The sequence below is a fragment of the Leuciscus leuciscus genome (genome assembly GCF_965113295.1).
Source record: "Leuciscus leuciscus genome assembly, chromosome: 1".
Taxonomy (NCBI): Eukaryota; Metazoa; Chordata; class Actinopteri; order Cypriniformes; family Leuciscidae; genus Leuciscus; species Leuciscus leuciscus.
In genome coordinates this window covers 8925240-8937664 of record NC_138725.1, presented here as the reverse complement: position 1 = coordinate 8937664, position 12425 = coordinate 8925240, and the positions used below count along the sequence as shown (strand labels likewise).

Genomic DNA, 12425 nt, shown 5'->3' with positions numbered 1-12425 from the left:
ATTAGTGATCCAACGCCGGATACTCTTAAAGGTTACGTCCGTGGATCACGGCTGAACGCGTCTTCTCCACACTCACTTATAAACAAACATTTTTTTTTCGCCTATCGTGCGTCTACTCTACACCCCTACCACTAAAAAACCTAAAAAACCTCATAGTTACAACGCGGACTGTTGAGCAGACGCGTCTCAAGCCTATTAGTGATCCAACTCTGCATACTCTTAAAGGTTACGTCCGTGGATCACGGCTGAACGCGTCTTCTCCACACTCACTTACAAACAAACTTATAATATAAATTAGTATTAATATTGATAGCATCACTGGTAGCTTCGTTGCTAACTCACTGTCCATCTGTTAAAATGGCGAATATATCAGATGTAAGTAGTCTACCGCTTGGTGCAGGTGAGGACACATTTGAGCTGCACGCACTGCAGTCTGAGCTGGAAGCTGTTGAGAAACAGATCCACAACCTTTTATTGAGACAGGCCGAGCTGAGAGACCGGTGTTTGGCTCTTGAAACATCACGCGCCGATGCACACAAATCAGTGTTTAACGTTACTAACCCGCTGACTCCGACCGCGTCTACTCCGTGCGTTCCTCAGCATCGGTCGCAATCAGCCATGGTCTCGTTCACTCCGGCTCCAACACGCCACCACGAAGCATGGGTGGTTCCGCAGCGGAAGACGCGAGTCAGGTTTAGACCAAGACTTTCTCCGACCCTCCCGGTTTTCGAGTTATCGACACAAAACCGCTTCTCCCCTCTACGCGAAACAGAACGCGATGCTGTGATCATCGGCGATTCCATCGTTCGGCACGTACACGCTACGTTAGGTAAAAGTAAGGTGCAAAGTCACTGCTTTCCTGGTGCTCGTGTTTCTGAAATCGCTGCTCGCGTTCCCGAGATCCTGAACGGTGACGAGCACGTCGGAACTGTGGTCCTGCACGCGGGAGTGAACGACATCAGGCTGCGCCAGACGGAGATTCTGAAGAAAGACTTCAGGAATCTAATCGATACGGTACGCAGCACATCGCCTGAAACAACGATCATTGTGTCAGGACCGCTTCCCACGTACCGACTAGGGCATGAAAAGTTCAGCAGATTATTTGCGCTAAATGAATGGTTAATGTCATGGTGCAATGAGCAGAAACTGCTCTTTGTAAATAATTGGAATCTGTTTTGGGAGCGTCCTAGGCTTTTCCGTGCTGATGGCTTACACCCAAGCAGATTCGGAGCGGATCTTCTGTCAGATAACATCTCCAAAATGTTAAATACCCTTTGACTAGTAACCAAAAGTCCAAATCATAGTCTCTGCTGCACCAATTCAACTGATATAAATACTAGTGTAGAACATTGCATAGAAACCGTGTCTATTCCTCGTTTAGTGAGATCAAATAATAAATCTAATGCAGGATCTAGGAAAAATCTAATTGTTATTAAAACAGAAAATGTTGCTATTAGTAAACAAAAACTATTTCTAAAGCTAGGTCTTCTAAACATTAGATCACTCACACCTAAGGCAGTTATTGTAAATGAAATAGTCACAGATAATAGCTTCGATGTACTTTGCCTTACTGAAACCTGGCTTAAACCAAATGATTATTTCGGTATTAATGAGTCTACTCCTCCTGGATACTGTTATAAGCATGAGCCCCGTCTGATTGGTCGTGGCGGAGGTGTTGCAACCATTTATAGAGATATTCTAAATGTTACCCAGAAAACGAGTAATACGTTTATTTCATTTGAAGTACTTGTACTAAATGTTACGCTCTTAGATGTTAGAAAAACATCCCTATTATCTCTAGCCTTGGCTACCGTATATAGACCGCCAGGGCCTTACGCTGATTTCCTAAAAGAGTTTGCAGATTTTCTCTCAGACCTATTAGTCAATGTCGATAAAGCACTAATTGTTGGAGATTTTAACATACACGTAGATAATCCAAATGATGCGTTAGGAGCTGCGTTTACAGATTTATTAAATTCATTTGGGGTCAAGCAAAACGTCACCGGACCAACACATCGTCTTAATCATACACTCGATTTAATTATATCACATGGAACCGATCCAACCGATATAGATATCATTCCACAAAGTGATGAAGTCACTGATCACTACATGGTAACTTGCATTTTACGTACTGCTGTAATATGTCATGTGGCGTCGCGTTATCAACCAGGCAGAACAATCCTCCCATCCACCATAGATAATTTCTCAAATTGCTTATCTAATCTGTCTCGGCTGCTGCCTGAACCCAAACAAACAGATGAACTAGAAGAACTAACTAGCACTATGAGCACCATTCTCTCTAGAACATTGGATGTGGTTGCACCTATTAAATTAAAAAAGGTCAGAGAGAAAAATAAAGCACCATGGTATAACAATACTACGCATGTTTTAAAGAGAGAAACCCGTATTTTAGAGCGTAAATGGAAACAAACTAATTTAGAGGTCTTTAGAATCGCGTGGAAAGACAGTATGTCACGTTATAAAAAGGCCCTAAAAGCGGCCAGGGCTGAGCACCTCAGCAAACTAATAGAAAACAACCAAAACAATCCAAGGTTTTTATTTAACACCGTGGCTAGACTAACAAATAAACAGACGTCACCCGAACAAAATATCCCGTTACAGTTCAGTAGTAATGATTTCATGAACTTCTTCACTGAGAAAATAGAAAGCATCAGAACCACAATTGTAAACGTTCAATCTTCAATCGCGCCTTATAATTCAGCTTCAATTATCACCCCGAAAGAACAATTACAGTGCTTTACAACTATAGAACAAAAAGAGTTAAATAAACGTATCACTTCGTCTAAAACAACAACATGTTTATTAGATCCTATACCAACTAAACTACTGAAAGAAGTGTTACCTGTAGTGGAAGAGCCTCTCCTCAATATTATTAACTCGTCTTTATCTTTAGGTCATGTTCCAAGAACATTTAAACTGGCAGTTATAAAACCTCTCATTAAGAAACCACAATTAGATCATAATAATCTAGCAAATTATAGACCCATTTCAAATCTTCCATTTATGTCTAAAATATTAGAAAAAGTGGTGTCCGCTCAACTGGGCTCTTTCTTGCAACAAAATGAGATCTATGAAAAGTTTCAGTCTGGATTCAGACCGCATCATAGCACTGAAACTGCGCTCGTTAAAATCACAAATGATTTACTTTTAGCTTCTGACCAATGCTGTATCTCAATACTAGTTTTACTTGATCTTAGTGCTGCGTTCGATACTATAGATCACACAATACTCTTAGATCGACTACAAAATTATACTGGTGTTCAAGGACAAGCACTAAGCTGGTTCAAATCATACCTATCTGACCGCTACCATTTTGTCTATTTAAATGGAGAAAAATCGATCATAACTCCAGTAAACTATGGAGTGCCGCAGGGATCTGTATTAGGCCCTCTGTTATTTTCAATATATATGATGCCACTTGGAAATATTATAAGGAAACATGGAATTAGTTTCCATTGTTATGCTGATGACACTCAAATATATATTTCATCACGGCCGGATGAAAACGCTAAATTTTCCAAATTGACAGAGTGTGTTAAAGATATAAAAGATTGGATGACGCGTAATTTTCTTTTATTAAATCCAGACAAGACAGAGGTAATACTTATCGGTTCAAAAAACCGCCCACAAAACCTCGCACAATACAACTTTAACATCATAGGATGTCCTGTTACTTTATCCTCTACAGTAAAAGACCTGGGTGTTATACTCGATTGCAACCTGTCTTTTGAAAATCATATTTCATATGTTACAAAAACAGCCTTTTTCCACCTTAGAAACATTGCTAAGCTACGTAATATGCTATCAGTTTCTGATGCAGAAAAGTTAGTTCATGCATTCATGACCTCGAGACTGGATTACTGTAATGCTTTATTAGCTGGTTGTCCTGCATCCTCAATAAACAAGCTACAGTTAGTCCAAAATGCCGCCGCTAGAGTTCTTACGAGATCAAGAAAATATGATCATATAACACCGATTTTATCATCACTGCATTGGTTACCTATAAAGTTCCGTATTAATTACAAGGTATTGCTACTGACTTATAAAGCCCTAAACGGCTTAGCTCCAGTCTATTTAACGGATCTTCTATCACCCTATAATCCATCGCGCTCTTTAAGATCACTAAATTCAAGGCTTTTGGTCATACCTAGGATATCCAGAACCACCAAAGGAGGGAGAGCATTTTCACATTTGGCTCCAAAACTCTGGAATAGTCTTCCTGATACTGTTCGTTGCTCAGACTCGCTCTCCCAGTTTAAAACTAGATTAAAGTCGCATCTCTTCGGCCAGGCATTCATATAATCCCACAGTTCAAACTACAATACGGCCTCTAGCTCATAAATGCCAGAGGAGAACTGGCCCCCGACTGAGCCTGGGTTCTCCCAAGGTTTTTTTTCTCCATTAGGTCACCTGATGGAGTTTTAGGACACCATTAGGTCACTTGATGGAGTTTTTCGGTTCCTTGCCACTGTTGCCTTTGGCTTGCTCAGTTGGGGATATTTTGGGGATATTTAATTTAATTTTATCAATCAATAAATTCCTCTTGAAACAAACTTTGTTGTATTATTTTAATTTAATACTGTGAAGCTGCTTTGATACAATCTGTATTGTGAAAAGCGCTATACAAATAAACTTGACTTGACTTGACCCTCTACAAAATATAGCTCATCCACCTGTCTCATGTGACATATGATCTTCACATGCTATCTATAGTCTCCTCATGCACTGAACACATACATGAATCTCTGGCTTGACAAAATACATCATGAAATTATGAATAAAGAAAAATAATACAGATAAATACAATTTTCATAAAGTGCCCCTAAATTTTCTGCTTGTGTTCCTAAAATTTTCAGTCAGGGGCTCCAGCACTCCTAGTAAAAAAAGTTAGTCTGAAGCCCTGCCCAAAACATTCTGTACCATTTCATAGTTGAACTGTTTATCTAAATGTGATGAAGTGCTTGAATGTTTCTAACATGAATGTTCTTCAGCATCATGAATGAATGCAGAATAAACACAAACCTCTTTGTTCTTCAGGATCTTCAGTGTGTTTCATTCTGCAGGGTTCTGGATCACTCCTGTTCTCACTGTCCTCTTTAAGTGTCAACTTACAGGAGATCTGAAGACATCAGCATAATAAATGAGGTTAAAACAGGAACTATTGTCATGAAATAAAGAGTGTTTTCAGCAGATCTGTTAATATTGATGAGCCTCAGACTATCAACAATCATTCAACAAGCCATTCAGGATCATCAGCAGATCATCTCACTTTATTCTGATTGTTTGCTGTTAGAAAGACATTATTTGAGTCAGGATAAATGACAACAGCCTATTAAACTGATCCATTGAAAAGACAATAATGTTATTTCTCACACTATGACATGGATAAAACATCAATAACACAAAAACAATAACTAATGACAGTCATCTTCATCAACCACTACAGAGATAGGCTAGCTATTCTCTTCCGGTCTGTTTTCCATCCGCGTTCACGAGTCCACATTGACGCACCAGATAACGCGTCAGCAGCGTCTTACTGTACGTCAGCAGCGTCAATGTGGACTCGTGAACGCGGATGGAAAATAGACCGGAAGAGAATACAATGTTGAATAAAGTCATAGTTTTTATAAATTTTCGACCAAAATGTATTTTCGATGCTTCAAAACATTCTAAATAACCCACTGATGTCACATGGACTACTTTGATGATGTCTTTATTACCTTTATGGACGTGAACAGTGACACGTCCATTGACTTACAATGGAGGGACAGAAAGCTCTCGGAATAAATCTAAAATATCTTAAGATGTCTTCAGAAGAGAAACGGAGGTCTTACGGGTTTGGAGTGACATGAGGGGGAGTCATTAATGACATAATTTTCATTTTTGGGTGAACTAACCCTTTAAGAAGTAGGGATGGCGAAAACTAAAAAATGTCTTGACCGACCACCGAGCCTCATTAGCCGGTTGAAACCGGTTAATCGATTAGTTTGAAATATGCTACGCTATTTGACATAACAGCCATTTCGAGCAACTTTCGCAACTCTGTCGCATCTCATACTCATAGATGATGTGCTTCTACTGTATTTAAAAACTGTATCACACAAGTTGCAACTTACATCTGTGTCATTCTTTTAGGTGAAATGGTCCCACACACTACTTTTCTTTGCACGCTTCATCCTGTCGTCTGCCCTGGCTCTAACCTCGAGTGTTTTAGCCTGTAGCCTTTACTTTTCGCCAACCTTGTGAGCGTGTGAACCCAAATGCTGTGACCTCAAGCAAAATGTTTTTATTGATTTATTAAGTACATACAGGCGAGTTATGAAAAATTGAGTGTGAGGGATTTTTTCACTTCACACAAAAATATTTTTGAATGAGATGGCTAAATGTAGTAGCGTTTAGTCCACTGTCTATAATAGCCTTAGCCTGGCAAGCCAGACCTACATCAAGATGTTAGGTCTGGAAACTCAGAAGACAAGGAAATATTGTTGCGCTCAGATGAAGGCTAGTTATAAGTCCAGGTGCGTGAAAACCAATGAAATATTGAAGAGACTGTAGATGGTTCGCACTCTGAAAAAATAGACAAAGTCTTTAACAAAAAGAATCAATTATTTTAATAGAGCAAGAGCAGATGTTTCAGCTATCCAGCTATTCTCAATGCTCATAGTGAATCAACACCAGACATGCAGTCAATTAATACCCGATAAGTAATCAGGAAACAAGTAGCAGGTGCAAAGGGAGGGGCTTCAGCCCAGTCCCAGAGAACAAATAGGAACACAATTCTTTTAATAGAAAAGTTAACAATATTTATCTCTAAAAAAGAATAAAAGCATTTACAGAAAACATGAATAGTTTATCTCTTCATTCATCCCTTTCGGGAAAAGACTGTTGAGTTCAAAAATCCAAAAAGATTCTCTCTGTAGCAGTTTTTTATCTACAGCACCACCTCTCCTTTTAGGCAAAACTCTTTCAATGCCCAGAAATTTCAGGTCAGAAATTGCATGCTTAGCTAGTTGAAAATGTTGGGAAACAGACGAAGTGGCATCACATCTCCTGATTGCACTCAAATGTTCCAAAATTCTCGTTCGTAAAGCCCTGATAGTTTTGCCTACATACAAAACTTTTGTCCAAAAAGTTTTGCCTCCGCTTCGCGTCGGGCTCTCGTTCAGCCTGTCGGGCTTGTTATTCGCTATAACGACTTAATACTGTGAAGCTGCTTTGATACAATCTGTATTGTGAAAAGCGATATACAAATATACTTGATTTGATTTGATTTGAAAATTATCGTTATCGCTATAATAGTGCATGCGATAGCCGTATCGCATAGAGGTGCGTTAAATGAAATTTATTTTATGTGCCAAGCATTTGTGTATTGCATGCATAGGCTGTATATCCAAATTTGACCAATCAGATGTGGCCTTACTATCTTTATACCCGCCTCCACAGTAGGTGTTATTATGCCATTGGCTAATCCTCCCCCAACATGGAAGAATTTCTCAAACGGCTCACCGAGGTTAGCATCCGCCAGCAACAAATAGTTGAGCACCTCACTACCCGCCAGGGCAGTGGTTCTCAACCTCTCCTGCAGGGACCCCCTGACAGACCATGTTTCTGTTTTAACCCTGAAATGGCACACCTGATTCAATTAATGAGTAGTTATTAGAATAGGAAGAGTGGGAGTTAGTCAATTAATCAATTAGTCAACTACTCGTTAAGCCTTTAACTGAATCAGGTGTGCCATTTCAGGGTTAAAACAGAAACAACAACACGTTCCGCTGCCAAACCCCCGAGCACAAGCCGCCAAGTTGTTACCGAAGATGACCCCACACAATGACGTAAAGGCATACCTGATGTTTGAAGCCACGGCCACCAATGAAGGTTGGCAGCACGATGACTGGGCACAGGTTTTGGCCCCTCTCCTGACCGGAGAGACGCAGCGCACATACTTTTCTCTCCCTGGCACCACCGCCAGGCGCTGCGATGACGTGAAGCGGGAAATTTTGGCCTGTCTGGGTTTGTCTCTGATATGCGCTGCTCGGTACTTCTTCGATTGGGAATATAAGCCCCGTCGGCCAGCCCATGCCCAGGCCGCTGAACTCACGCGCTTCGCGCAGCACTGGCTGCTGGAGGGGAATCCAACGGCCAGTCAGGTGGTGGAACGCATTGTCATCGACCATCTGCTTTGTGCTCTTCCCCGTTCACACCGACAGGCTGTCGGGATGAGGAACCCAAGTACCACGCTGGAACTCGTTGAGGCCATCGAGTTGGCAGATGCTGCCCTACAGCGGGAGGCAGGGGAGCGAACGCCGCCGTTTCCTCGGAGGGTGGCCCTGTAACAACGCATGCCGAAGTGCGCTCAGCGGCAAATAGACAGGTCAGTGGCCCCCTCACCGCGGGACGAGCCCATGCCAACGGAGGCCCCCGCACCTCCTGCACAAACCTGGCTGGCTGACTGGCTGCATTGTTCACAGCAATCTACCAGTTGGAGCTCCAGAAGCCAGGTTATCGATGTCAGGGTTATCGATCCAGCGGTCTTTCTTAATTCAGCCCGTTTAATACCGGGTTTTGGAACCCATCCCTAACTACAACACATCCTTAATTGTGTAATATCAGTTTTTTTTAGTTTAAGGTCATAGGAAAACTCATTTTCTTCATAATAACAGGCTATTCAACTAGCAAACACGCAATATGACTTAAGGACGAATGTAAGAAAATTAATTGTAAACGGATTTGTCTGTCTTCTTCAAAATAGCCTATTATGGCTTGTTTCCACTGAGTGGTACGGTACAGTACAGTACGGTTTGGTAAACCATGATCCGGCTAGCGTTTTCACCACCAACAGTACCCTTACTTGATAGGCGTGGTGTTTGCCGGAAAGGATAAAAAGGATAAAAAGACTGAGAGAAAAAGAAATATGAAGATGAGGAGAGAGCAGGTATTGACAAATAATCGAATGACAAGGTTTTAAAGCTAGCCTATTTCTTATAATTTTTTGGCCTTCAAAAGTCCTAAATTGCACATGTAGATCAGAGAAATCCAAATTTTCTCGGGGGAGCATGCCCCCGAAACCCCCTAACTACGCCAGGGCCTTGAGTCTTGTTGCCCAGGGCACAGAAAATTGTTAATCCGGCCCTGAGTGAAGGCGGTGTCCCTGCAAAGAAACCGAAGTACCACAGTGTTATATGTGTTTGTACCAGTGTTAAACCCCCCCACGCGCCGAATGGTCCCCCGCACAAATCTCCTGGATTTTGAAAACCAAATGTTGACACTCAGGTATGGCATAGGCCTATTGTTTATTCGGCGACAAAACAAAAATGTTAATGTGAACCTTTAAATTAAAATCAATTACAAAATATGTTTGTAACAATGTAAGTTACTTGTCAGGTATTGTTCATAAAAACAAGCATTAGATGAATAGTTGGCGTTTAAAATGCTATGTTTCATCCGTCCCACCCCTGTCAGACGATTGAAACAAAGCACAACTACCGTTCAAAGTAAATTTTTACTTACATCATTCTATATTTGTACCGAATAACACATGATACTAAGAGAGCACATATGTGAATTCAGGTTGTTGATCAAAAAAAAAAAAATCTATATGTAACCTTCTTAGAAAACAAACTTTATTCTGAAAAGTGTTTTAACTGTCCCAGCTCTCCCCCACTATTGTTCCAAGAGTAAAACGCGATTCATATTTATTAGTATTGCTTTAATGTCTCACGTGGCTCATCATAGGCTCAATGTAAAGCATTTAGCAGAATCTGTTCCAGTATGACACTTCAAATTAATTCCCTTCACAGATCTCAAACTTTAACTTTACATTTAGTAACAATTCTCACTCCAAAAATAGAGACAATCACACAAACGAACACAACATCGCTCAGGTCTGAATGAACTCAACATATAGAGACAGAGCGCAACGCGTCATAATCTGAAGACCACGCCCACCAAGGGGGAAAACAAACGAACTGCCTCCATTGACTTTGCATTGCGAGAGGCTGCCTCCTTGTCATTTCTTGCTTCTAACAAAAGACAGAATAATGCCTAAAAGCTGCTGTGTGACAAGGTGTACAGCAAACAAGCTAAGAAACCCAGAAATAAGTTTTCATAAGCTGTCGACCCCAAAAAACGAGCGTTTGAGGACATAAAAGTGGATACAGGCTGGAACGAATGGGTCAATTGTGGGATCCTGACACTCAGTATGCACTAAAAATACACTACGTGTGCAGTAAGTTAAACATTTGGTCACTGGTGAGTCAAATATCCAAATGTCAGTTTTATATATTATATTTCTGTAAGATAAACTATCCTGTGTTGCCGATTACGGACTCCTCCAGCGGGTGTACGTTAGTTCTCATAGTAATGAGACACGTGACGCTCTGTCTCAACTGCCTGTATCCACTTTTATGTCCTAAAAACACTCGTTTTTGGGGGTCGAGAGCTAATAAAAACTTATTTCTGGGTTTTTTAGCTTGTTTGCTGTACACCTTGTCACACAGCAGCTTTTAGGCATTTGTCTGTCTTTTGTTAGAAGCAAGAAATGACAAGGAGGCAGCCTCTCGCAATGCAAAGTCAATGGAGACAGTTCTTTTGTTTTCCCCCTGGGTGTGGGCGTGGCCTAAATGCGCTCTGTCTCTATTCTCCTCATGCTCGCTGCTGCTGCACTACATGTTTATTTCAGAAGGAAGACGCCAGAAAAGACGCACAAGTATCGCTGTGATCGATGAAAACAATACAGAAATGAGTCTGTCACTTAATCAAACTGTATAAATGTATGTGATGGTGTAAATATGATACATACCGTGAACTGCTCTCCTCACCTCAGAAGACTCGAAACTCCATGAGGGAAGAGACGGCGCGAGCGAGCGGTGACGTCATCGGCCGCCAACTGTAGATGATCGGAGACGCGACTATGGCAAGCCGGCTTAGCATTAAATACCCCTGGCTGTAGTAGTGTAATTTAGTTTTGACTAGACAGAATTCAAATTCCAAATATCTTAATTCCAATTTTGACTAATCGTAATTGGAATTAATATCTACAATGTGATTATGATTATGACAAGTCATAATATGCATTGAAGATATCTCCAAAGCTATTTTGACTAGACATAATATACATTTGAGATATCTACAATGCTATTTTGACAAGTCATATTCTTCCATTGGAAAATATTTCTGGATATGTTCAAATGAGTTTTGACTAGTAGAAATTGTAATTAAAGATATCATGGATTTTGCACTAGGTATTATTATAGCAAGCCGTTTTAGCATATAATGTTTTGACTATCCATAAATATATTTTGGATAGTCATACATCAATTTTGACTAGTCATAATTATAATTTTTGACTAGTCAGAATTAGAGATATCTGCAATTATAATTGCACTAGTAAGAAATCTGATTTGAGATATTTTTAAATACATTTTGACTAGTCAAAACTCCATTTAAGATATCTGGTATCAAGGTATGGGAAGAATTAACTTTAAATGGTAACTAAACCCCTGGTCAGAGCCTGACTCCACAGTATTTGTCTTTATAAAATAAAAATGTATTTGAACAAAATATAAAAATACTGGTTACACAATGATTAATATTTGTAGCAAATCATCAAAAGGTTACAGGTTATACTACTTCAGCTTATCCAATCTCAACAGGGCAGTCCTGTATGAGTGGAAAATTACACAGGCTATTTACCTTGTAAGCAGTTCAAGCAATAGATATACAAAATAACTTGTCCTCATCCGAGCTATTCAAGTTAAGATAATACAGCAGAGCAATTTAAGCAAAAAGAATTTGTTAATAAACTGAACTGGAAGAGAGCTAATTTCTCCCCAGGGATGCATACCACATCAAAATCAAAAATGCAACAACTAACAGTCAAGAAGCAGAACTGGGTTACATTGTTTCTTTATGCAATTTCTTGGGGTTTTTCCAGAGGAACTAAATCATGTGACCTCAACCTTCTATTGCCTCAGTCAAGGAGGCTTCTGGTGTCGACATTGTTCCCCATATATGGGCATTCTTCCGTCCTTTCCGTCTTCTGCACTTCGGGCCTCTGTGTAAGTGTGTATCTGGAAGTGTATTTGTAGGTTCATAATATCTTTCAAAATTCTAATAATTCCCTGCAATATATTCAATTGATGAGTCACACATACGCAAAGGCAATTATAGATATCTCTAATTCAGTTTCGACTAGTCACAATTATATTTTAAGATATCTGAATTGTACCTGCTCCTAGTCGAATTTGCTGTTGTGTGACGTGAGAAGAGATTTACTCAGCACCTGAGATATCAAGTCAAGTATATTTATATAGCGCTTTTCACAATACAGATTGCATCAAAGCAGCTTCACAGCATTAAACCAAAATAACACAACAAGGTTTGTTTCTAGTGTAATTTTTTTG

At 40.1% G+C, this 12425-nt stretch overlaps 1 protein-coding gene across 1 annotated transcript in view; it reads right to left on the bottom strand.

The window, feature by feature from the left end:
- Positions 1-10884, bottom strand: part of LOC309491886 (uncharacterized protein) — a 32714-nt gene extending 21830 nt beyond the window's left edge. The window contains exons 1-2 of the mRNA XM_082160906.1: positions 10823-10884; positions 5047-5143 (exon numbers count right to left, since the gene is read on the bottom strand). Of these exons, the coding sequence (XP_082017032.1) occupies positions 5047-5080 (34 nt within the window). The 5' untranslated portion in view covers positions 5081-5143; positions 10823-10884. The remainder of the gene's footprint in view (positions 1-5046; positions 5144-10822) is intronic.
- Between the last annotated feature and the right edge of the window lie 1541 nt (positions 10885-12425).